This window comes from Ictalurus furcatus, chromosome 6 (genome assembly GCF_023375685.1).
Source record: "Ictalurus furcatus strain D&B chromosome 6, Billie_1.0, whole genome shotgun sequence".
Taxonomy (NCBI): Eukaryota; Metazoa; Chordata; class Actinopteri; order Siluriformes; family Ictaluridae; genus Ictalurus; species Ictalurus furcatus.
Window position 1 is genome coordinate 19656540 of NC_071260.1, and position 27110 is coordinate 19683649.

General features: G+C 37.9%; 2 protein-coding genes across 5 annotated transcripts in view; one reads left to right on the forward strand and one right to left on the reverse strand.

Moving 5' to 3' along the window:
- The first annotated feature begins 962 nt into the window (after positions 1 to 962).
- On the forward strand, positions 963 to 20933 carry prpf40a (PRP40 pre-mRNA processing factor 40 homolog A). 2 transcript variants are annotated; one of them, XM_053626988.1, is made up of 27 exons: positions 963 to 1056; positions 2941 to 3021; positions 3139 to 3282; positions 5323 to 5403; positions 6041 to 6068; positions 6191 to 6213; positions 6356 to 6397; positions 6570 to 6683; positions 6872 to 6992; positions 8103 to 8127; positions 8236 to 8451; positions 10882 to 10987; positions 11926 to 11990; positions 12112 to 12276; positions 12957 to 13065; positions 14341 to 14491; positions 15202 to 15335; positions 15550 to 15664; positions 16157 to 16248; positions 16816 to 16932; positions 17397 to 17534; positions 17654 to 17749; positions 17922 to 18008; positions 18096 to 18189; positions 18339 to 18400; positions 19260 to 19397; positions 19546 to 20933. In XM_053626988.1, exons 1-27 carry the CDS (start codon positions 1054 to 1056, stop codon positions 19633 to 19635), a joined length of 2637 nt encoding a protein of 878 aa, XP_053482963.1. In that variant the 5' UTR covers positions 963 to 1053; the 3' UTR covers positions 19636 to 20933. The 2 variants fall into 2 exon arrangements, with proteins under 2 accessions (XP_053482963.1, XP_053482964.1); XM_053626989.1 differs by having other exon boundaries at positions 6573 to 6683; positions 19546 to 20932.
- A 920-nt stretch (positions 20934 to 21853) lies between these two features.
- The window catches only part of fmnl2a (formin-like 2a), a 61492-nt gene continuing 56235 nt past the window's right edge, over positions 21854 to 27110 (reverse strand). The window contains exons 26-27 of one of the 3 annotated variants that reach the window (XM_053626991.1): positions 26349 to 26448; positions 25766 to 25891 (exon numbers count right to left, since the gene is read on the reverse strand). In XM_053626991.1, coding sequence (XP_053482966.1) covers position 25891; positions 26349 to 26448 — 101 coding nt within the window. In that variant the 3' untranslated portion in view covers positions 25766 to 25890. Of the gene's footprint in view, positions 25892 to 26348; positions 26449 to 27110 lie in introns of all 3 variants that reach the window. The other 2 variants (XM_053626990.1, XM_053626992.1) reach the window with 2 other exon arrangements.

The window sequence follows — 27110 nt, forward strand, 5'->3', positions numbered from 1 at the left end:
ATAATGTATGAATGGGTGTGTGAATGTGTATGTGATTGTGCCCTGCGATGTCCAGGGTGTACACCGCCTTGTGCCGTATGCTCCCTGGGATAGGCTCCAGCTTCACTTCCCCGGGACCCAGCAGGGTAAGCGGTATAAAAGATGGATGGATGGATGTTATGGGTCAATTTGACTCATTTGCACATTTGAGATGTCTCAAATACTGGTTAATCTCTCTTTTTCTCTTTTGATTTTTTTTTTTACTTTTCCTCATTTAGGGTCATGAACTTATGTGCAAATATATCTTCTTATGGCTTGTCTCGGACAAGCAATAATAAAAGTTTACTGTTTTAAGCTGTTCTTTGCTGTTTTTTGAGTTTATTTAAACAGTGGAAGTCATTTTTACCCATAACGTAATGGATGTAATTTCCCCCCCCAGCATAACAGGAGGGTTAAAACGATATACACTTTTGTGCAGATGGAAAGAAATTGTCCTTCCTATCAAAACGTCCTACGGGAAGCTTAAAAGCTTCTGCGCATGCGCAATTATATATATATATATATATATATATATATATATATATATATATATATATATATATATATATATATATATTTTTTTTTTTTTTTTGCAAGCTCATACATTCGTACTTCTATTTTATGGTGAAACATTTTATATCATGAGAGAAAACGCTATACATAGTTTTCTTCTGGTGAAAACTCTAATAAGACAATTTACACTATCAAAATATGCTACCTATAGGTTTCTACGAGAGGCATTTTCCGAAAAGCTCAAAGTAACAGACACAATAGCATCATCGGTGCAAATGTTTACTTTTTAACATTTCTGAAAGAAACTATACATGTATCATCACAATGTTAATAAGTTTCTGATTCCGGAAACAATTCGAGTCAGTTATCTCAGTTCGTTTTTCTTACTACCGTGTCACTACTCTGCCCACTCACTGCTCGAGCGATGCCGTTTCCTTCCTGAACTTTGAACCTTGTCCGAATTATCCAATCAGATTGCACCTTGTTGGGTCGTGGAGGAGAAGTTCGGCTGCTAAATGAAACATGGTGAGTTACATATGGCCGAAATTGTACAAGAACGTATAATATTTGTAGGTTTTAGCGCTAAAACAGTATGAAAATGTATTAGAGAAGCCGATTTCATACCGGTGTGTTTATAATAACGGATATATATTGAGTATTGAGCGCGTGCTTGTGTGGAGGAGTTAGCGCTGTAGCTAGGCGCCGCGGCGTGCTGAATGAATGAGTGTTGCTAACGCGCGCGCTGTTGTTTACGAATGTAAACAGCTTGTAAACATGTTTACGTCTTTATGTTTTATATCACGTTTATTTTCATTTCACCACTATACTACAGATATTCGCTTAAGAAGGGGCTAGTTAGCCCATAGCGTTAGCTACACAAACAGGAGTCTGACTTTTGTACAAGGCTGTGTGAGAGAAAGCACTAAAAAGGTTGGATATAAAATATAATATAAATAAATGTAAATCCCACAAGTTGATATCTGAGCTAAATATAACTGATGTACACATTCAGTTTACAAATCTAAATACGGAGCTTGTTTGAACAGCTAGCTGAATAATGAGCTGCGGTTTCGGCTAACGCTAGCTAGCTAGCTAACTTAGGTGAAGTTTAGTTTGTTAATAGAAAAGCTTCACTTCATTTATAACAAACTCTGGAAACACGTGTGTGTATATATATATATATATATATATATATATATATATATATAATATTATATCATCGAATATAATATCATCTTCTGTAAGGCAAGATACTAAGGGTGAATAAGGTAATAAAAAGCATTACATATATTTTTGCCAGTTGATTGCTGATATTCTTACGTTGTTTTTTGTTTGTATTGGAACTTTTTTAAAATTACATGTGCATTTCATTATGCAAAAGAGGCTTCGTTTAATTAAATGTGCACACGTTTTCATACTTTTTCAAAATATTTATTTCACTTTGAAGGCACTGTCGAGACACTTTTTCAGAAAAGTGTGTTGGAAAAACAATTTATTGTTTAATCTAGAAAATACCAATGGTGGTTATAAAATATTTCATGGCATCTTTAGTACAAATCCAACATATTGTGAATTTCCTCTGTGATATGCTGGATAGTGATAGAAAAAAAATCACGAATGCAGATTATCTAGAAACTGAGATTTTGGTTTTTAATTTATAGTGTGTGTGTGTGTGATTTTATCATGGTTTGTACAAGGTGCTTGAAATTGTCTTTTTGAAATTTATATACTGGAAAATCTTGAAAATAGCCATTTTTATCTAGTGGTGCTTAAAAGTGCTTGAATTCTAAAAAGTCAGTAAATACGAAAATTGCTAAATAACTTTCAAGTGTTTATTTTTGAAAGAACATGAATACAATCCTTTAACTCAAAATAGGACACCCTGCTGCAGCCCCTCCCTCTCCCCTCTGTTTATTAGTATTATTATTAGTAATAATATTTTTTGGGATGTAAAAAGAAGAAATAAAGAATGTTTGAATGACATTTCTTATATAGTCTTTGAAAACAAACAGCCCCCAACCCACCAAAAAAATTGTGCTTGAAAAGTTATTGAAAAAAGTTCACATGATAATGACACAAACTGACATGTACATCAAGTTTTCAGGACTATATAATATGATGTGATTGTACAGAGTGGGAACTCAAAGCCTTTATCAGTTTCAGATAATGCCCTGGCTGTGAGAGAAACATTTTTCTTTTGCGATTTGATATTTTTACTGCTATAGTTTAAGAGAAGTCATTTTACACATGCAGTTTATCCAGAAATGTGCAAAATGATTGACGTGACCAAAATTGTCGTCTTGTCCTGTTGTGTTGCTGTTTTACAATAACAGCACACTTGTCAGTGTAGAGCACCTTTTACGCAGGTGAATTGTAGTAATTAATAGTTTGAAATCTTGTTCCTGAAAGTCCTCTACTGATGGGAATAATGCTCCAAGCCAAGCACCACCTTTTCCTGGAGTTCCTCCATCAGCAATACCACCTCCTTTTGTAAGTTGTTATTGATTTTCTCCTCTTTTATTTGAGCTGCTACTGCCTTGTTTGTGTGTGGGGTTTTTAAAAATGTTTTTCTAATTGTGTTCTTGTGTTTTTTTCCCCCCTCCAAAGATGGGACCGCCTGGAATACCACCTCACTTCCCGCCTATGGGAATCCCACCGATGGGTCAGAGGCCCCCCAACATGGCTCCCATGCCTGGAGGAATGATTCCACCCCCCATGATGCCCCCGATGGGTGCTCCTCCAATGGGACAGGTGAAGAAAATAGTTTATTAATAAGCCATCTCATTATTTTTACATTTATTCATTTAGCAGACACTTTTATCCAAAGCGACTTACAAATGAGGAAATACAAGCAAAGCGATATATCAAGCAGAGAACAATACAAGTAGTGCTACCATACAAGATCTTTGAGTTCTAGAAAGCAAGGTGTACGGAGCAGAGGTGTAAGTGCCAGAGTAGTTTTTTTTTTGTTTGTTTGTTTTGTTGTTTTAAGGATAATGTGGGGTTGGCATTTTATGGGTTAGTTAGGTGTTCAAAGAAGAGGTGGGTCCTTAGCTGTTTTTTTGAAAAAGTGACAGATTCTGCGGTCCGGATTTTGGTTGGAAGTTCATTCCACCACTGAGGGACAGTTAGTGTGAAGGTTCTGGAAAGGGACCTTGAGCCATGCTGAGTAGGCACTACTAAGTGTTGGTTGTTAACCGATTGCAGATTGTGTGAGGGAACGTAAACCTCAAGGAGAGAGTTGAGGTAGGAGGGTGCTGTTCCAGACAAGGTCTTGTAGGTGAGCATCAAGGCCTTGAATTTGATACGGGCGGCTACAGGAAGCCAGTGGAGGGAGATGAAGAGGGGTGTGACATGGGTTCTTTTGGGCTAGTTGAAGATGAGACGTGCTGCTGCATTCTGAATCATCTGAAGGGGTTTGATGGTGCTGACTGGGAAGCCCGAGAGTAGTGCATTGCAGTGGTCCAGTTTTGATATGACAAGAGCCTGGACTAGTAGTTGTGTAGCCTGTTCGGTGAGGTAGGGTCTGATTTTCTTGATGTTGTACAGAATGAACCTACAGGACCGTGCAGTTGTTGAGATGTGGTCTGTAAAGGTCAAGCTGTCATCAAAAATCACCCCAAGGCTGTCTTGGTTGGCTTGAGTGTGGTGGAGCTGAGCTGTACAGTAAGGTTGTGGTTGATTGAGGGACAGGCTGGGATGACGAAAAGCTCAGATTTTGCCAAATTGCACTTAAGGTGGTGTTCCCTCATCCAGTCCGAGATGTCAGACAGGCAAGCAAAGATTCACACAGAGAATTCAGGCATTACTTATCAGTACAAATGTTGCTGTCAGTACAGTCTTCATACCTCATTCTCATGTATTACCCATGTTTAAATTTCCATTTATCTCTACTCTGTGCAAGTCATGCTATATGATGGATTGTTCAGGAGCACTGCCATCAGAGTTCTTTCCATGCTTTTAATGATGTGTATGATGTAATAAAGCCTGTGCTGCTTTTACATGAATGTATTTGAGTGCCACTGCATTCTAAGTAAAAAAAATACTAAGCTTTTAATGGTCTTAATAACAAATCATTGGTCAGAAAATTAGCAAGAATGAAACTGTGCTACCATTACTCGTTTACGTTTGCTGCTGTGACTTGTTTGGGGGAAGATCTAGAAACAGGGGAATTCACTTATATAGTCTTCTTGTATGCAAAGATAAAATCATGATGATGATTAAAATGTTTGAGGTAAAATCCAAACTAACATATGTCTGTGTGTACAAAATAAAAATGTTAAAATAATGAAAAACTGTCAGTCAGTTTACCCACAAGGCTTAAACATGAAAAGAAATCAAAGGGAAAAGCTATCCCATATTAAGTTACTGTATCTATTTGTTTAATTCTCGCTAATTTCCTGACCAATGATTTGTTGTTAAGACCATTAAAAGCTTAATATTTTGCCATTTTGGGCTTGGCCCATGTTTTTATTTACCCAGGCGCGTAGATGACTGAAGGCTACATCTCCACCTGCTTGTGATGTCATTTTCAATTAGAAGGTGTTATGTGTTAAATGTTGTTTAAGTCTCCCCAGCACTTCCTGTGCTTTAGATCGAAAAGCTCATTTCCTTCTTCACGAAGACGAAGCTGTAGCTTCACATTTCAAAAAAGGGGCTTAAAAACTGACACACACACTTATGCTTGCTCTCTTGCATCTTGCACCGTGTATTAATACCACACAGCACCATGTGCCACACTGGAGAGAAATTAGCAGCTTAGATGAATTTTTCATGAAGCTCTTTTATTAGATGCCAGGCATGATGCCACCGATGATGCCGCCAATGATGCCACCACGCATGCCAGCAGCGACGATGCAGCCAACAGGACCGGTAAAGTAGCCCCATAGTGCTTTCCCCACTTGTCTCTCGGGTTAGAAATAGATCCTCACAACCAAAAGTGGTGATGGCATTAGCATAAAGAACACAGGGCATGGAGGGAAATTAACCAATCTTTTTTTTTTTTTTAAACATAGCTGTGCTTTATATAATGTGAGGTGCGATATCTTTCACTTTTATAAATAATTTTTTTAGGCTGGTTTAATTATTTATAACTAAGTACTTGGTTGTGATATTGCTCACATATTACTAAATGTTATTGCATTAAAAGCAGTCACCCAATTTCACAGAAGAAAATTCTCATATAATTCATTGTGAAACAAATGATGTATTCTGTAGAATATCTGTTTTTACTCTGGTGCTGAATGTATTACCTTTTTCTTTTTTCTTTTTTCCTCCGATCAGTTCCAGTGGTTCCAGCATGAGTTTAAATTTCACCAGTTTACATTTCAATCGGATTCTATTCTCTTTTGCCAGTTGCCATATTATTTTAACCAATTATGTACACTATTTTCAATTTAAGATACTGTGTGAATTGATAATGTTGACTTTTTTTCTGCAGTGTTTAGATGTCTTTTATTATTATTTATAGTTTATAAAAATGACTCTTAATATGTTTTCTTTCTTATAGCCTGGTGTTAGTCCTGTGGATACAGCTGGTAAGTCAGCTTAAAAAATAAAATATTATAAATAAGTATTTTAAAAATGAGCTTATAAATAAAGTAAATATTTTCTCAGTATAATTAAGTTAATTGTATTCTTTCTCAATTTTCCCTTTTAGCTAATGCTGCCCCTGGAACTACTGTAAGCCAACTAAAACACACTGCCATTAATTACCGATATAAATGCAAAAAAGTAAATAAATTGGTAGTGGAGAATTATCTTGCTGGTTGGCATTGTAACATGTTGTCCTTTTAGAGATGTCATTGGGTTTCTGTTTTTGCAGAGCACATCAGCAAACTCTCCCCCAGATGACCAGCCTAAAAAGGTCAGTACACAGAGTGCCTACAGACGCCGTATTCCGAATAAAAACTCACTGGTGTTCAAATCTAATCTAAAAAAAAAAAAATTAAAAAAAAAAGATTTCTGGAACCCTTTAATTTAAATTTGAGCTCTGTTGCAGTCACAAGTGACACTAATGCAATGTGTATGGACTCCAGCAGAAATCAGTGTGGACAGAGCATAAGTCTGTGGACGGCAAAACCTATTACTACAACACGGAGACCAAGCAGTCCACCTGGGAGAAACCAGATGATCTCAAATCACCTGCAGAGGTAAAGGCCAAATTCCAACTTTTCCAAATTTCCTCCAGTTCTCACTGTCCTTCTCTTCATCTCTTACAATAAGATTTATTGATCTTTCCCACTCACAACATGGACTTTAAAGAGAACTGGAGATCATGTCTTCAAATGCAGATACTATTGGATTAGACACATTACATATTGATGTTATTGTGTTGCAGCAAATGCTCTCTAAGTGCCCATGGAAGGAGTACAAGTCTGACACTGGGAAGCCTTATTACTACAACTCTCAGACTAAAGAGTCACGTTGGACAAAACCTAAAGAACTCGAAGATCTGGAAGGTATGACTTTCAAATCCATTCTCAGGATATTTAACATTAAATAATGAATGTGGGGTTTAAAGTGTTTGTGTTGAGGACCTAATGTGTACACGGTAAAGTTAAAGTTGGAGAGTAGGAATAGATTCCTCACCTCTTTGTCTTTCTTCTTTGCACAGAATCAAATATGAGACGGGTACAGATATGCCACTAAAACAGAAATAAAAGATTGGTTATAAATAATGGTTTCTTTTAAGAAATGGTCAACTATGCCCTGCAGTGACTGTATAGATGAGCTTTTATTAAATGTTTTTAGCATTACTTTTATCAGATGGATTTGACAACAAATCCTGGTTTTAAATTTTGAGCATAGTTATTACAGTAGTATTTTGGTTGGGAACTACTACTCATTTCAGACTCTGTGACTAGAGCCACCAATACAAGGCCAAGCTTCAAAAACATGCAGTGATGTACAGAAGCAGTAAACTGAGCAAAATACAAAACCACAATATATAGAGAAAGTGTAAAGCTGTCATTATAACTGTATTGCACAAGGTTCCATCACCTCACCATTTAAAACATTACATGTGAAGAAAAACAAAGACACTGCCCAGACTCAAATAGTGTCCAGTGCTTAAGAGAAGCTAATAGCGGAAGTTATGTTGATTGTGCCAGCATGACGGTCTGTACAGAGTTGTTTAAGAGGACGCTCAAACATCACTTATTCTCTGAAAAGTTGTGTTCTTGGATTCATGAAAGATGTAGACGTAGGGTTCGATGACGGGTGTCCGATCTTATCCGCAAAGGGCTGGAGTGGGTGCAGGTTTTCATTCCGATCAAGCAGTAGTCACACCTGATTCCTCCTGTTTAATTAGTTGAGCTTGGCTTTCGGTAGACTCAGGTGTGAGTTCTGCTTGGTTGAAATGAAAACCTGCAGCCACACTGGCTCTTACCAGATAAGATTGGACACCCCTGTTCTATGATCTAATATGAAAATGATCATGGTGAAGTTAAATTAAATGGCCTGAAGTATGAAATCTCTGAAGCTGTCTATTATAAATATTATTAGCAGGGCTTAGTGAATGGTGATGTGTACAGAGTGCCTTTTAAAAGTCTTTGTCTTTTTTCTTTTAGCTATGATAAAGGCTGAGGAGAATGGGTAAGACTATTAATATCATATGAATTGACTTTGCATTTCAATTAAAACATGTTTAAATCTTTACTTCATAGTAAAGATTCATGGTGTGTGTGTGTGTGTGTGTTTTAGGACGGTGGATGTTGTAGCTCCTGGCACTACTCCCATTCTCACAGCTCACACAGATGCAGTGCTTGCTGTGCCTGCTGTTCCAGAGGCTGACACTACCATAGCAACAAGCGTTGCCGAAGAACAGCCATCTCAGTTGCCTGTGCAGGGGGGCGAGGGAGGCAGTGAGGCAACTGTGACATCACCCAAGGACACGCCCACAACCGAGACACAGGCCAGGTACACACGTGTATATACACACACACAAACACACACACACACACACACAAGTAGGCAGTATATTGTGCACCCAGCGAATGGAGAGAGAGGTGTGGGGAAAGTTTTAAAAAGATACATTGAGCCAACTAACCACATGAAACTTGGAATATGACCCAGCTGTAATCCACAATTTGGCTAATGGCTTGTTTTTGGCCAGCTTTTTGCACTGTGGTACCGTAAACTGATATCAATCCTTTCCGACATGGCCCTGGCATGAACCTTTCTTTCTGCTCATGTGAACTGCATATAAAGTTGAAACCCTGTCGTGTGTGAAAAGTTTCTCACCTAACCAAGGTTCAACGAAAGTGTACCTGATACAGATATGGCCCCCAGAACCTGGGAAGCTGTTTTAAGTGAGTAAAACTTGCAGTTTCAGTGATGTCAGACATTACTTGTGGCCAGGATTTACATAAGGCCCTTGATCGTGTGGAATTTGTGGAAAAGGCACACAGAATATTGTTGCATACCTTTCTTCTTGTTTCTTAACATTTTCTTATAATGGGTGCAGCTATATGAAAGATTTTTTGTTTAGTGGATGACAGAAACTCTTGCTGTCGAAAGTGAAATAAAACTATAGCTTGTAGAGGCCAATTGGAATGATTTAGTAAAACACCTGTAGCACAGTATAAATCACCAGAATTGCAGTCAGTGCTCTGTCTCTCACAGGCCCATGTCACATCCACAGAGTTCACCAGGCTAATAAGATGTTAGAGAAACTGCTGTATAAAACAATTTTTAGGCCAACAATAAATCTTATTTGCTGAGATGTTAATGTGAATGACTTATTTTAAAGATCTAGAAATTCTCTTGATTATCTGGCTGAGTAATAACTGTAATTGGATTAAAGTTTTAACACATCATAGTGCTGTTATTTTATCTGTAGTGGTGTTTTTGGTGCTTAATTTAGAGTATTTAGCATTATTTATACTATTGTTTGTATGTATGTGTGCATATATAAATATGAGCAAAGAAAGCTGTGAAAATTTGTCTTTATTATTTAACCTTTTGATCATTTGTTCACAAAATTCACAAAAATACTCTGCTCTCATGGATTTCAAACAATTGCAAACACAACACCGGTTTATCAAAAAAATATATATAGGTGTGCAACAATTATTGTCATCCTTTTTAGTCAATACTTTGTACTTGGTCAAGGCTTCTCCTATAATGCCTGATGAGGTTGGAGAATACATGGCAAGGGATCAGAGACCATTCCTCCATACAGAATCTCTCCAGATCCTTCAAATTTTGATGTCCACTCTGGTGGACTCTCCTCTTCAGTTCACCCCACAGGTGTTCTAGGGGTTTCAAGTTAGGGGACTGGGATGGCCATGGCAGGACCTTGATTTTGTGGCCCATTTTAAGCTTTCTGGCAGAGGCAGTCAGGTTTTCATTTTATATCCGTTGATATTTGATAGAGTCCATGATGCCATGTATCCTATCAAAATATCCAGGTCCTCTGGCAGAAAAACAGCCCCAAAACATTAAAGAGCCGCCACCATATTTAACTGTGAGCATGAGGTACTTTTCCATATGGCTACCTCTCTGTGTGATCCAAAACCACCTCTGGTGTTTATTGAAACTCTTCCAAACAACTTGTGGTGATGTAGGTGACTTCGGATTGTAGTTTTGGAGACTTTCTGACCCCAAGACACAACTAACGCAATCCTTGGAGGTTGTTTTGGCCACTCAAGCCATCCTCTTCACAGTGTGTTGAAACAATATACACACGTCCTCTTCCAGGTTGATTCATAACATTTCCAGTTGACTGGAACTTCTTAATTATTGCCCTGATAGTGGAAATGGGCATTTTCAATGCTTGTGCTATTTTCTTGTAGCCACTTCCCATTTTGTGAAGCTCAACAACCTTTTTCTGCAGATCACAGCTATATTCCTTGGTCTTACCCATTGGTATGAATGACTAAGGGAATTTGGCCTTAAAATATCAATGGGAATATACTTCAAATTCTTTCTATTTTCTAAATTTCTTTCTATTATGAATTCATAGGGGTGCCAATAATTGTTGCACGCCTATATTTAACAAAGATATATTTTTTTGATAAACCTGTTCTGTTTGCAATTGTTTGATATCCATGAGAGCCAAGTATTTTTGTGAAATTTTTTGAACCAAGGATCAAAATTTTAAACAGTAAAGAATTTTTACACAGCCTTCTTTACTCATATTTACCAAGGGTGCCAATATTAGTGGAGGCGTATATGTGTGTGTGTGTGTGTGTGTGTGTATATATATATATATATATATATATATATATATATATATATATATATATATATATATATATATAAAAATATTATTTTATTTTATATAATGACTGACCAATCCTATTATTATTATTATTAGAATAATCTTAACAATATCCATCTCTATAGTAATGACACATCTAAAGAAGAAAGGCCAGAGCTGGTGAAGAAAGTGTACAAGTGGAACACCAAAGAAGAAGCGAAGCAGGCTTTCAAAGAACTGCTTAAGGAGAAGGTAGAGCTCTTGCTATTTGGGATATTTTTTTTTTTCTGTCTCTCTTCTTTCTTTGATGCAAGAACATGCAACACTATATCCCTGAAATGTCTGTTGGGCCACTCTCTCAGACAAACATTAACTCTTTCTCCGTCATTCCTCACTGCACTGCTACAGATATTGCACTCATTTGAGTGATGGGTGCCTGGATGTGCTTCTATATTTAGTGTGTTTTAATTTGATGCACAAAACTGTGTTCATAGGCCCCTGTCTGCTTTTCCTAAGGGCTCACTAATTATTCCGACTGTATGATTAGGGGCTTGAGACTCGGGGGCGACCACACAATAGGACGCTCCACTGAGCAGCACTTATAATGGAGGTATATAAATGGAGGACTGAATTTGTCTAGCTTCCTCTTTGAACCTCTCACTTCCTACTCGCCATCCTCTTTGTCTCTGTCCTGTCTCTCATCTCATGAGGAGGAAATTGAAAAGGTGACTTACATAAGGCACTGGCATTTCTAAAAAAATTATGTTAGTGTCATACACGCCTACTGCGCAATTAAGAAAACACATCACCTGACCTCCTTACAGCCACAGAGGAGCTTCTGGCATTTCCATTATTACACACACACACGATTATAAGTAGATATTTTTCCAGTATTATCATTTACCTAATCTCTATATACCACATATATTGGATTTGAAAATGGGAGTATTTCTTTAACGGTCATGTTTGGTTTTTCTTCTATACACACAAAGTTCAAACTTTCAAAAGAATCGAGGACTTTTTAACACCTTTTCCAATCCTGCATTGGCCGTAGTAGCTGAAAGAAAGTCGGATTGAATTTGGCAGATCAGACATGAACTCAGTGGCGTTGATGAGGAGGCTGATACCATCCTCAGTACTGTGTAGCTGTGCTGGATTTGCTAAGAACTGCTTTGTGTGTTTGTGTGCAGGGTGTTGCGTCGAATGCATCCTGGGAGCAGGCCATGAAGATGATCATTAATGACCCTCGTTACAGGTACTACAGACATTAAAAATGAATAACAAAATTTAACCCTAAAATGAATAGATATTACTTGATAATACTGCATGCATTGCTTTGTCTTCTTCTGTTAAGTGCTGTGTGTGTGTGTTGGCAGTGCCCTGCCCAAGCTGAGTGAGAAGAAGCAGGCTTTTAATGCCTACAAGGTTCAGACAGAGAAGGAGGAGAAAGAGGAGGCCAGGATCAAATACAAGGAATCCAAAGAGACATTTCAACGCTTCCTGGAGAACCACGATAAAATGACTTCCACCACAAGATACAAGTAGGAACTGTGTGTCATCAGGGGCACTCTGTTTCCTACGATCATAAAGGTTTTATAACAGGAAAGAGATGTGTAGGATTCAGACTGCCAGAAACCCATTTCACAAAGAACATAATTACTGATTACAAAGAAACACGCAAACTCCCTCCTGCCAGTCTGTTCAAACCGACACGTAGCTTTTCATTTAGTACTTTTCTTTCACTTTTCACCTTTATACACCTTGTTGTACTGTTGGTTTTACCTTAAAACATTTATTTTTAATTTATTGAAATGTATAAGTACAGCAGTATTATCACCGAGAGACTGGAACTCTTCATGTTTTGCATGACTGCTTGGTGAGAAAAGCATTTGTGAATACAGTGCTATTACTAATGCAGGCCTACATGCGATGACAAACGTGAGGAAATCCCATTTTGCTCCCCACTAAGTACATTTTAAAGACCTTTTTTTTCCTTCCAGTCCTGTGGTAATATCTTGCTTTGGAAGCATTGTCATTTTATTCAAAAACGGTCCTGTCAAAATGTTAAACGGAGATCAGATTATCTGTGAGAGAAGTGACTGGGACTTTAAGCACATGAACTCATTAATGAGTTCAGTTCATGATACACTACTTCCTCCTTCTGGCAAAGAAAAGCACTACTGCAGTGTTCCTCAGATGATAACTGTGTTTGTTTGTTTAGGAAAGCAGAGCAGATGTTTAGTGATCTGGAAGTGTGGAGCTGTGTTCCAGAGAGAGACAGACTGGAGATTTATGATGATGTTCTCTTCTACTTGGCCAAGAAAGAGAAGGTGTGCTATTTGTATTTGATTTACTTGATTTCTTGATTGTGGCTGGGCGATTACAGGGGAATCTGCTTCTGCTTGATTTATGTTTTCTTTTTTTCTTTTTTTTTCTTTTTATCTAATCTTATGGATGGGGGGGAGACATTTTAAATCAATCCTAGTTTATAATGAAAATAAATGTATCCAAGTATTACATCATGCCATTTCACTCCATTTCTGTGCTGGCACTCTTTTAGTTGGGATTGTCTTTATATCCAAGATGTAAAATCTGAACCCGTTCCTTAGAACTGAAGTAACATAAAATTCTCCTTCTCCTAATGTTTTGTGATCAGAGAGTGTAGCAACCTTGACCGTGTTTAACTGTGTCATTAGATAATATTTTCTAAAACATGATTTAGACATATTGTACTTGGCATTAATACCCAAATTCATAAATTAATTAAACAATATTGAATAGTCTTATGCACAGCATGTTATGCACATATTGAAATTGTCAGTAATTTTAAATATGTTCAAAGCTAAGAGCAGAGAACTTATGATGGTTTTTTATATATATATATATATATATATATATATATATATATATATATATATATATATATATATATATATATATATATATATATAAAGGCAACTAATTCCAAAGTTTGAAAGAATGGATATACATACAGATGTACACTATTGGTCAAAAGTTTCGAAACCCTCATTCTCTATTTATTTAATTTTTTTCCCCACATTTTAGAATAATAATAAAGTCATCAAAACTCAATAACACAAATGGAACTTTGGGAATTATGTTGTGTTTTAAAAAAAGTAGGTCTACTTTGAAGATGCTAAAATATTAAATTATTGATTTATTTTATTCAAAAATCCCTTTTGCCTAGAATTTCCAGAAATGTATTCTTGGCATTTTCTCAACCAATTTCTTGTGGATTCACCCTGAGATGCTTTTTAAACCGTATTAAAGAGTTCACACCTACGCTGGACACTTTTCAGCTGCTTTTTGGAATATTTCGCTCCAAGTGATTCATTTAATTTGTAAATAAAATGTTAGTTTTCTAATGAAAGAAATGAATATGTTGGCACAATTATATTTTTGTCTACAACAAACATTTAATCATACACGTTAAGATGGTATTAAAAAAAATTGAAAAGGTTTTTAAGATCATGAGAAACATTTCGGTGAAGTGTCTCTAAACTTTTGACTGGTAGTGGTGGATATTGGTGCCTATCACATGCTGGCAGTGCTGCTCTTTAGCCCAGTCTCTCTCCATGCTGTAGGAACAAGCCAAGCAACTGAGGAAGAGGAACTGGGAGGCACTGAAGAACATCTTGGATAACATGGCTAATGTCACATACCGCACCACCTGGTCTGAGGCTCAGCAGTACCTGCTGGATAACCCCACATTTGCTGAGGATGAAGAGCTACAGAGTATGAAAACACACACGCACACACGCATCGAAGTGATGAAAAGCATTTATTTTGAAGGGCCCTTCAACACGCCTGTGGATCTCGAGAATATTTAAGCCGTTATTATGCTGAATTGAACAGGAGAGCTTACCTAGAAATGTAGGTCAAGTTCAAATAGGCTATGAAGCATTATATTAACCAAATTCTAAGATGGAGCTAAATTAAATCAAACTGCTGAAGGTAGTGCTGCGATAAATAAGCTCTTCGATGTAGACTTCGTTTTACTGCTACAGACGATGAACAGCAGCTCGTATGAATGAAATATCGCCACCTTTTGTTTTCTCTGCTTAGTCTGTTGTATTAAATTGTGATACTTGCTCATATTATGTTACAGTGCCTGAGTAACCTTAAAACACTGACTTTAAAAAAAAAATAAAAAAATGTCTAAGTGGTTTCCCAACACTCATTACGTTTGACTCGTACAAAAGTGTCCCCATTGTGAAGACTGAAGCCTTTGGAGAGATTAGGGCAAAGTGGTGCTCACTTCAGAATGAATGGCAGCTCTAATGTTATTGCACCACGTGATTTTCGGTTTGATGCCTTGTTTAAAAAATAAAAAAAAATTAAAAAAGGCTGGAGACCCACTGTCTCCGATCTCCAATCTGAGCTAATAAAGTATAACCCCTTCTGGGAAGTGTGCAGCAGTGTAAAGCTGTTTGTATCCGTTTCAGACATGGATAAGGAGGATGCGCTGATCTGCTTTGAGGAACACATCCGCGCTCTGGAGAAGGAAGAAGAAGAGGAGAAACAGAAATCTCTGCTGAGGGAGAGACGCAGACAGCGCAAAAACAGGGAGTCTTTCCAGGTGATTGACACACACCACACACTGGTCTCAAGTATTTGTCATTTCTCCAGTAACATTAATGATTAAAAAAAACGTTTTTCTTTTCAAATCATTTGTATATACTTTACAAACATGGATATAAATCACAGGAGAATCCCTGATTTTTCTTTTTCTCACATTATAGCAGTATGACTGTGCTCACTGTCTGCTTTCTTTTTCTGTGTATGTGGTATAGAAATTTCTGGATGAGTTACATGACCACGGCCAGCTGCACTCCATGTCAGCATGGATGGAGATGTATCCAACCATCAGTTCAGACATCCGCTTCGCTAGCATGCTGGGACAGCCGGGTGAGACATGGACACACATGCATGATGCACACACTTTCATGCCCCGCTTTACTCTGACACTAACCAGTTCAGAAAACACACACACACACACAGAGGCACCAGTAATGGTTTCTGATGGATCCTTAATAATTTACAGTTGCCTGAAAAGCAACATGCAATTTTTCCTCCTTTTTGATTTCCAATAAATACACAAACAGAAGTCTGTGTCTTGGAATAAATCCAATAGTGAGAAATCAAATGGTGATGCATAAACCACAAATGAAATGGATCCTTGCTCATGTACCCATTTTTCTGCTGTGTTTGTAACTCTTTGCTGTCCGAACCTGACGGTTAATCTAGTCCTGTGCCTCAAATCTCACTCCTTCTGGTTCTAATGAGAGGTTTCAGGACCGTTAGGACGTAACAGAACTAAGTGTCAGTGTGCACTGAAAAAGATCTGAGCTGATCTTCTGAGTACGGTTAATAGATGATGTCCTCATGTCTGATCCTCAGGCTCTACACCTCTGGACTTGTTCAAGTTCTATGTGGAAGATCTCAAGGCTCGTTATCATGATGAGAAGAGAATCATCAAAGACATCTTAAAGGTGGGGCTTTATTATAATTGTATTTATAGCCCAGTTTTCTCACCGTTTTAAGGGACGATATACGATACCCTGTAAAAACAACCTCTTTTATGGCTTAGTGTTACTTTTCAAATTGTCTAGTTCGAAATGGGCAGTGGGTAAATTACAACTCTTTTGGTGTTACAAGGTGAAGTGCAATATAACTGAAGATGTTTCTTTAATCCTTGGCCATACTTTACATCCATGCCTATTTACAGAAAGCACAACCTATCTGTGTTGCATTACTTTATTTTAAAGCATTAATTTATCTGATAAATAAAGTGATAAATAATAATTTTTTTAATTATTATTTTACATAAACTGAATGCCTTTTACAAATACTGAATGCCAACTTTGTGTCCAGAAGAAACGTAGCTAACTTGGCATGAAACATCATCCCTGTCACTTTTTATTTGTCTAGCATGATTATATTTTTGTCAGACGGGGTAGTTCTTTGGTCCATGGCAGAACCATGGGGGTTCAGTGAGGGGGGGGTTTATATAAGGAGACAGCTCATATCTGGATTTTGTAAACACATTGTGTCTGCAGGATAAAGGTTTTCTGGTGGAGATCAGCACCAGCTTTGAGGACTTTGGCTCAGTCATCAGCTCTGACAAGAGGGCCACCACTCTGGATGCAGGCAACATTAAACTAGCCTTCAACAGTGTGAGCATGACTTTTTTTTCTTCTTCCTCTTCTTTTTGCCTTGCATACGTTAAACGCGCGTTATGTTAGGAGAATAAATTTCAGATTAATGATGCACTTTGGTCTGTACAATATGGTGACTGATGTTTAGCACAAATATTTGCAATACTGATGTCACCTGCGATATGCAAATGAGTGCTGAGCAATCCACAGTTATTATGAGAATTCTGACTAGCAGAGGTCCTTGTTGACCATGTTCACACTACAAACTTTATTGCTCAGTCCAGTCTTTCTGCCTTGAATATTTAATTTTGTGTTTGTGACTCATATCTGTCATTAGTATGTATTTACCTCTGCCCTCAGACCCACAGGCCACATTTTTCAAAATGAATACAAAACAAAAAACTCGTCTTTGCATCACACTCCATCAGTGCGGCACAAAAAAGCGAGGAGGTTAAATGTAGCTTCTGTTCTTCTGTGTGAAGCTTCTGGAGAAGGCAGAGGCACGAGAGCGGGAGAGAGAAAAGGAAGAGGCCAGAAAGATGAAGAGGAAAGAAGCAGCCTTCAAGAGCATGCTGAAGCAGGCCACGCCCTCATTGGAGCCTGATGCTACATGGGAAGGGGTATGGGCTGGATTTGAAAACGTTTATGACGATATACAATCTACTTGGTTGGCTTTTCTTTTTAAGATCTGTTGTATTTTGCTTTGATTGCTGCTATAATGAGGTTTGCTCTGTTTTAGGTAAGAGAGCGATTCCTAAAGGAGCCTGCTTTCGAGGACATCACTCTGGAGTCGGAGAGAAAGAGGATATTCAAAGATTTTATGCATGTACTAGAGGTAGTGTTCTGATTGTCTCTTCAAATGTTTTTCAGCGTAACATGCAAGTAATCAAAATGACTTTGGTTATCAATTCATCAGGGTTTAGAGAATGCAGATTAAGCCGTATCATTTATCCCGAGTTCTAGTGCTGTTTGTTTGTTTGTTTATACGTATTTCTCCATTTTTGCAGCACGAGTGTCAGCACCATCACTCCAAAACCAAGAAACACTCAAAGAAGTCCAAAAAGCACCACAGGAAACGATCTCGTTCTCGCTCGGTAAGCACGCCACATCCGCGTCTCTCCGAAGCAGACAGCAGAAACACACATTCTGCACCTACCGACCCGTCTTGTCTCCTTTTGCAGGGTTCTGAATCTGAGGAGGACGAGTATCATTCGAAAAAGAAGAAACGCTCGACATCGAAATCTCCGTCAGAGCACTCTTCCTCGGGGGAATCCGGTCAGTGTGTCCTTTTAACAAACTGTCCTGCCTAGCGTTAATCAATAACTTCACTGCACAACACACTTGTCTTGTAAAATCTAACCCCACTGTTACTCCAGTCTGTAGTGCTGAGACGGTTTTATCATCTCGTGTATTGATTTTCACAGAGAGAAGCTATAAAAAATCCAAGAAACACAAGAAGAAGGGAAAGAAGAGAAGACACAAGTCTGTAAGTTCAAGTGCAGTAAAATCCAGACACCTCAGTTTCTCTCGGATTCTTTTTCTAATTAATCTCTCAGTATTTCTTGTTACTTCAAGATGATGGGCCAATATATCTCGTTCTCATTATTTTTTTTTTACTTAACTCATATTTGACAATATTTTATGTAATTATTTAGTCATTTCCAAACAGTTCATTATTTCAAGTTATCTTTGATTTGAAGATTCCCCGTATGCTAATTGGCGTGCTATCTGTACTAAACAGTATCCGAGACGAGAATTAGTGCGTCCCAAGTCGCAGTATGTTGAAACGAGTATCTCGACGGTACCCAGATGGTCGACTATTCCCGGTAGATTTTCCAAGCGTGGATCCATGGACACTTTTTCCCACAATTTCTTGCGCGAGGGAGGACCTTCTTCAAACGCTTTGTGACCGTTTGCTTCACCAAATTCAAGGATTCATTTTAGACAGGGGGGGGAATAAAAATCAAGGGAATGATGAATTGAATTAAATAGTATAACTGATGTAAGGAGTAAGGAATGAAGAAAAGCTGAAACGCAACACGGGGTTTGTTTATGGTGACAGCGTTCTCTTCCATCTCACGGAGTGTTATGTCACAGTACATGCATACTCTTTTAACACACACTCAAAAATATTACCTTTTCTTCATAAAAAGTGTTCATACTTTTAGTACATAGTATAAGTATGCTAATTGGGACGCAGGGATTATTATTTTTTATTTTTTTCCCCCTGTCAAGATATGTCATTATTTTGAGTGATCTTATTGTGTCAGATTACTTACTCATAAATGTAATATCCAATTATTTCAACTTAACAGTTTGTATTCTCCAACCTGTTCTCCCTGCAGGCTTCCCCAGAGTCTGATGGAGAAAAGGACAGAAAAGGACGAGACAAAGACAAGGATAAAGAGAATGATAAGTCCAGAGGGAAAAATCGTAGTGAATCCAAACAGAAATCTCCCAAGAGGAAAACACCTAAAGAAGAGGCAAGGCTTCATTTCAGCGACTTTTCACAGGATTTCAGTTGAATAGCTGTTTGTTCTTTCACTTTTCTCAGTCCCAAAAATATAGACTAGCTGACCGACTGATTGCTCTCTCTCTCTCGCTCTCTCTCTCTCTCTCTCTCTCTCTCAGGGAGGATGGGACACGTCAGGCAGTGAACTGAGTGAAGGAGAGCTGGAGAAGAGGAGGAGAACTCTTCTGGAGCAGTTAGATGCACCTTAGATGTTCTATGCCTGTGTTCATCCACTTCACGCTGTAAAACCTGCATTGTAGCTCGGTATGATAACTCGTACAGTACACCGACGCTGTGTACGGACAACACTTCTCTCCCTTCGGAGGACATGCTCACTGATTATCAGAAATCGTCTTCATCTTTCTCTGTAGTTTCTCAGGAGAACTCTGTCAGGGTCTAAAACTGAGTCAGTGTACAAAGTGGTCTTCTCTGGTGACTGCAGATTTTTCCTGTTTTCCTTCTACTGTTTTGTTCTCCTTATCCCCGACGTCACAATTGTTTTTAGGTAGTTGTACATTTATTTTGTAATTGCTAATAGTTTGTCTTATAATTATTGTTTACAGGTGAAATAAAAACCTTGGGAATTTTCAAAAATGTATCAAATTGAACATCTGTTTTAGCAGACAGTCGCGATTGTTAAAAGATCTATTTTCGAAGGTATTTTGAACACGCAGTACTCACACAATAAAAAGGTATGATACCATAGTGGTGTTGAATTCTCAAATCTGATATCTCAGAAGGAGTTGATTGATTCATTTTCTGTAACAGCAGCTTTGACAGGCTGTAATTTAAATCACAGGTTTATGTTGATGTACTCTTTCTAATGCCATTTCTATAGTAACAGCTAATTCACAGGGACGTCTGTAGTGGGAAAAGTGTTCATCAGAAAAACATCTACTTATTGATGTGGTGAAAAAAAGAAAAGTCGCCAGTGAGTGCTTTCTAATAGTCTGCAACTTTTAATTTTTCAGGACAGAGAAGTTTGCAGTTTGTCTGTAACATGACAAACGGCATAGTCCACATTATCAGACATAACCGTGAACGGATAAAAAGTATGTCGTCCTTTAATAAATAAGTCATAATTATTGGTAAATTGCTGTGGTATAAGAGGATTAAAACATTTCAGAATGTGCAGAAATAGAAATATCAGGGTGGTAACGGACCTCTGAATTTTTTCTATAACAGCACGCCGTACACAAGTCCTAAATCTATTCGTTTCAACACTGCGTTCTGTTTGAACTGGTTTATGTGAAAATTTCTTAATATCTTTCTAAATATAACACCAACAAACCTTCCACATGGTCAGATGATCCGTTTGTGCTTATGTCCCTTCGAATTTTTAGAAACTTTTATAAATACTTAGATTTTTTTTTTTGTAAACATTTACCTTACTGATGTTCAGGGTACAATGTTCAGAGATTTTGCCCTGAGCTGAGACTTGAAAATGATTCTTTCAGCCACATTCTACATTTCTTACACTAATTATAACCGTATAATCTAACACTCAGTAAAATATATTCATTGATTTTCTCTTTTATCACCTTCTATTTTCCTAACTGTTTATTACTCGCTCTCTTTATACCATTCTACATAAGGAAGAACATCCATCCTTCCTTTACTTTACCAAATATCTATTTGCTGAGACGTATAAACTTACTTTTCATGTTTTAAACAATTTTTCATCATTGATGGTGAAAAATCTATTTTTTTTTGTAAGAAGACTACAAACATGGCACATTTCCACCTAGAACTTGTTCTTAATGTTTGTTGGCTAACTCCGAAACAATCTTTTTCTAAAATCTGGACATGGCTGAGGATTAGGAAGTTCTGGATGTGTCCTGCTGAGTGCTGGCTATTTTCCCTCCTGGGCCTGCACTGATCAGCTGCTGTTATTATTGTATTACATTTTTTGTATTTTCTCGCATTGACAATTGCAATGCGCTCCTTGCTGGGGTCTGCAAGTCTACAATAAATAAACTACAGTATCTGCAAAAATGCAGCAGCTAGAACCCTGACTAGGTCCAGGACAAGTGAGCACATCACTCATATTTTGGAATCTGTGCACTGGCTCCCTGCAGCTTTCATGTAGATTTAAAATCCTTATGCTTACATACAAGGCCTTGCATGGTTTAGCTTGAGCTCGAGTTCGGCCGAGCTTTTAACCCAATTACACCCCAAAACATGATCTCCGTTCTTCCAACCCTGGTCTCTTAACTCAGGGGTTCCCAAACTTTTCCAGGGAAAGGCCCCCCAAATGGCATTAACATTTGACCGAGGCCCCCCTTTTGCAAGATGTCTTTAAAACACGTTAAAAATACAGACTTCTGAATATATCCCCCCTTTTTTTTTTTTATTAATAATTACATCTTACATCTTTACATTACATTACATTAGGAATTGATTGTGTGTGTGGTTGTCTGAGAGTGAGAATTTATTTTTCACACCAAATTGTTGAGGCCCCCGGGCGCCCCCTGGTGGCCCCCACTTTGAAAATCACTGTCTTAACTGTCCTTCAGACTTGTTTACACACTATGGGTGATGGGGCCTTTTCTTATGTTCCAAAACTGTGGAACTCGCTACCATCTGATCTTCGAGAAGCCCGGTCTTTTAATGTATTTAAATATTCTCTTAAAGTATTTCTTTAGGATTGCTTTTACTTAATGACTGTTTTTTTTTTGTTCATTATTTAACTATTATTACTACTATTATTGTTATAATTGAAACTATTTTATTATTAACTGTTTTTTGGTACATGCTTATGTATTCTTATGTAAAGGCCTTGAGAGGCCTTTTTAAAGACGCTATAGAAAAAAGGGTTTTTTAAAAATTATTATTAAGTATACTCCAGACACAGAATGAGGTTGTGTAGTATTCCTGTGGCGCTGATACACACACACACACAAAAGAAACCAGTTTAAATTTGTGTAGATGGTAACTCTTGTATCTTTGAATACAAAGGTGACTTCTGCACTGCTTCTGTTCAGCTGTGAAGTAAATGGTGCACTTATATAGCACTTTTATCCAAAGTGCTTTACACTGGTTCTCATACACCCATTCACACACCCACTCACACGCCAATGGTAGCAGAGCTGCCATGCAAGGTGCTAACTTGCCATCGGGAGCAACTTGGGGTTCAGTGTCTTGCCCAAGGACACTTCGGTATGTGGAGTCATGTGGGCTGGGAATCAAACCGCCAACCCTACGATTAGTGGACAACCCGCTCTACCACCTGAGCAGTAGAGGTGTCTTTCTTTCTTTCTCCTCAGTTTGTACTCAACTAGAGATGTGCAGTTTTTAAATCCCACTCATGCAGTTATCATTTTTGTTTATACCGTCTTGTGATATTTTCTAATAAATGTCGTTCTATTTCCCAAAACTTCAACAAACTAGTAGGCTGATTTAAACCCTGACATATTCATATCAGTATATGTATCTGTTTAGAACACATCATCTGTTCAATACAAATACTGTATTCATATTTGCACAGAACTTGTCATATGGATCAATCTGTACAGTACACAGAACCCTTAAAGAGACACTGCATCAGCACAGTACAACAGCGTGGCTCCAGACTGCTGAATCTCTGCAGCATTTGTTTGGAAAGTGATTATTTCAGAAGGTGAACAGTGAGTGAGCGCTCGTATGTGAATTTCTTCATAATGAACGTCCAGGGCTAGAATTATCCTCGTCTCTGGGTCCCTTCTTGGGGCACTGGGTGAGGGAGTATCAGTGCTGATTGGCTCAAATGATCTCATCCTCACTGTGTCGTCTGTACTACCACCTGCCTAAACACACTCAACATCATTAATGTCTTTAGCACAGTCAGCAATGTCTCAATGCTCAGGATCACGAGCAGTCGCAGCAGTGCTTCTCCTACTTCCTCTACAGAGGAACCTCAGAACCATCCAATGATTTTGCTCTAAAATCATTACTTATCCCAACAACACAGTATAAAGATAATGATTGTATATCACTTTAGTATTGTATGCATGTATGTAAGCAGTATGTATACGCTTGAAATGATGGGACAGTAGTGGCTTTGGGCTTCAAATAGTAGATTGTCAGAGAGAAATGCTCAAATACATTGTACTCTGAATTAACCGCTGCATCTTGTGTAGAAAATCTCGAAACTTGCTCTCTCGAGTGTAAAGAAAAAAAAAAAAAAAAACAGACTCCACTCAGCAGCCACAGATCTCGTCTCATGTTCAGGAAGTAAGGCTGCTGGTTGTACCTTTGCTTTCGTTCAGTGTTTCATGTATTGTCTGTAGCTAATAAAGAATTTTAAGTTTATTATAAAATTTTTTAATCTAATTAAAGATCTTGTATGGTAGCACTACTTGTATTGTTCTCTGCTTGATATATCGCTTTGCTTGTATTTCCTCATTTGTAAGTCGCTTTGGATAAAAGCGTCTGTTAAATGAATAAATGTAAACATAATGTAAATGTAAGTTTCCATCAGATACATGTCATACATGTCACCGGTCTATTGGAAGTTTTGCATATCCAGTCACAATAGTAAAGCCACTTTTTTTTGTAAAAATAGCAAGATAGCTTATTTTATATGCTTTTTTTAAAGCTTAGGACAAAACTCAATATGATGCTCAAAATGCTACAGCTAACCCACATCGTGTCTCCTGCTTGTTTGTAGCTCCTATGATTTGATCCCTTTTGGTTTTGCCACAAAAGGGGCGGGGTCAGATATGTCACAAGCCACACCCCCTTTATGTAAAGTGAAAAACTAGGAACCCCGGCTCTTCAGCCTTTCCACCAGTCTCTTATCCATCTGTTCCAAACGAGTGAGCTGTAACGCAGCGTTATAGTTATGTAAATAGTTTATTCAATCATTGGCATCAAAAAACTGTAGCTCTAACACAATGTGTTATTAAAATCATATTCCACTAGAACAACACAATGCCAAAAGATACATTTTTGATTAGAGGACAAGAAGACATGCCAGTTTGATCCAGGTCTATAGAAGAAATGGAATGCGTAAAGGACATGAGATCGCAGCATACAGAGAGGCGTGTCAGTATTACTTAGACTTAGTGATGAGTTATATGGCGTCAGACAATGCCAGTTATTCTATTGCCTTAATACTGCCAGGCAAGCGTAAAATCGGAGCCCTCTGCTACGTACTTAATAAAAGATACAACAAATTCATGTTTAATTAAATATACAAAATGAAAAAAAAAAACAAAAACCTATAAGTTAAAATAACATACGAATGGAGTAACAGGATGATGAAATCAATATGTACAATATTAACCTTATGCTAATGAAGGTTAAGAATTTTTTTTTTATATTATTTATTTTTTTAATGCAACCATTTTGTAGCAAAATATCTGTACAATTAAAAAGGCTTTTTCTTACATAGAGCTGGAAGATGAGAAAAAGAAGTGGTCTGCATAAGCCACATTGAGAACGTCTGGCTTCAGTGGTTGAATAATCTACTTCAAATGTGTTAGTGGAGACCCAGCGCAAGTGCCTCTGCATTATTGATCAGTACTTTTTAATGAATGTTCACTAAAGCTGAATCAGGTGTCTGAGGTGGTGTTTTTCTTCTTTGGCTTGTACTGTAATTGTACTAAAACAGTCGTAGATATTGGATCCAGTCAGTCTGCTACAGATTTTGTATCATCGCACTGAAGGTAGGCCACTCCCTAAAAGTCGAGTGGCATCGGGCACAACCTTATTAGTCACGTTACTGTTATATATCTTGGAGACGGTCCGTTTCATGGCACAACACTAAAATATTTGAATGTTTTCAGGTAACTGAGCTGAGAGGGTTTTGGTCTGCTAACACTGCTGAGTGACTATACTTACGTTATATACATTTCACATTAACTTGGAACCACCTACTTTACACAATGTTGTCATTCATAAATGCTACATAGCCTTTCCATTGCTTTCTGATTTGCAATACGCTCAACAAGCCTGTAATCTTTAAGAATACACCTAGCCCTTGTCCACAGAGGAAAAAAAGTGTTTTTGAACAACATTGTGCAGTAAAAGCAATATAGTAATTACCACTGGAATGTACGAGTTCACTACGGATTTCCATACTAGTGTATTTCCATCTGTATGGAAATAATATTCATGTCCAGTTTTACTAGTGACACTGTGGTGAACGAGCAGAAGCTCCTATTGCTTGCAATAAAACAATACATAATAAAAGTAAAAAAGACCATCACACAAATGTTAAATTCAGGCACTTGGTCAAAAGAAACTTGAGCTTTTGGCCTGTAAGACGAACTTCCTCACGCTTTCAATCCTTCATCAGGCCTTTTCACACAGAGAGAGGCTGACAACTTCTCATTCACTCCCATCTCAACCAATCACATCAACTCTGCCTTCGTTACATCACCAGCTCAGCGTTGTTGATTGGCCGTAAGCTCTGATCATCAAAACGTCTCCGGACACTCCTCCTTACTGCGTCAGCGCGTCTGTAAGGCTGGTTTCTTAGATCTGATGGAGGAAAAGACCTGTCAATAATCATGTCAGAATATTCTTACAAAGGCTGGGTGTGCTGGCAATCAGACAAAGCAGCTTGAGCTTAACAGAAAATGACTTCAATTATTATTATTACATTTTTTCAAATCAAGATAAATTTAGAACTGGGTGTCTTCACACTAAAATACCTTTCTCGTTAATAACTGCATTGCTGATCACACCCTTAGAAGTTTATCCCTTTGGGGAAATGCTTGTTAAACAGACTACTCAAGGTGACATTACTGTAGACTGTACTCATTTAGAACTTCACACATCAGATGAAAAGTCTAGCAGGGCTGTTCACTGGACCAACTATTTGCAGTCCTAACAGTTAATCTTGATTAGCCCTGACATGTTTTAAGAATGATGTACAGGGAGAGATGAGGGAGAAAGGTTAGGTAAAATAAAGGGATAAATAGAAAGGGATGCTTGCCAGGTTTGAGTACCATCCATCACCACTGGGGTGCTACTGGACGAGTTCCTTACCCTCGAGTGCACATTTGGAAATTTAGTAATATTATTCTTCTTTAAGGCTGAGAGGAGAGGAGACAAAAACTGAGGTTAAAATAAAGTAGAGGTGACCGGACAGAGAGGTCGCCAAGCACGCCAAGCCAAGCTGCCCAGGGGTAAGAGATCAGAGGGTAAATTTGCAAGACAAGACTTTAGCTGTGTGAAGAAGCACTCTAATGGCTATATGAAGAGCGCAAGCCATCATGGAGCATGAATGAGCAGAAGTACTTTAACTGTCCACACTCAAGCTGCTTTGCACGTTGACCTCCAGCATCACGCCATTGAGCAAATACCAAAATATGCATGAAGAACCCTCTGATAAAGAGAAAGAAACTGTAATGCATAGAAGGATTACTTGAGGTGCATATCTGTATTTAAAGATGAATAAAATGAGCATGCTTGCAGCCAAATAAAGACATTCAAATAAAAGCAAACCATCCAGCATTTTAGAAAACTGACGCAAAGTATGTTTCATGCAATAGGTGATTAACATGACACTAAAGCAGCTAGCTGGAACAGGAAATTACACAAGCACTTCCTGTAAATCCAAGCTCAGCTAGAAGGTGAAGTACCCCTGGAAGGGAACAGCGAAGCCACTGAATGAAATGAGATGGTGTAAGTCAATATCATGCAAACAATGCAAAAACAACAACAATTATATCATACACACATTATGATGGACTAA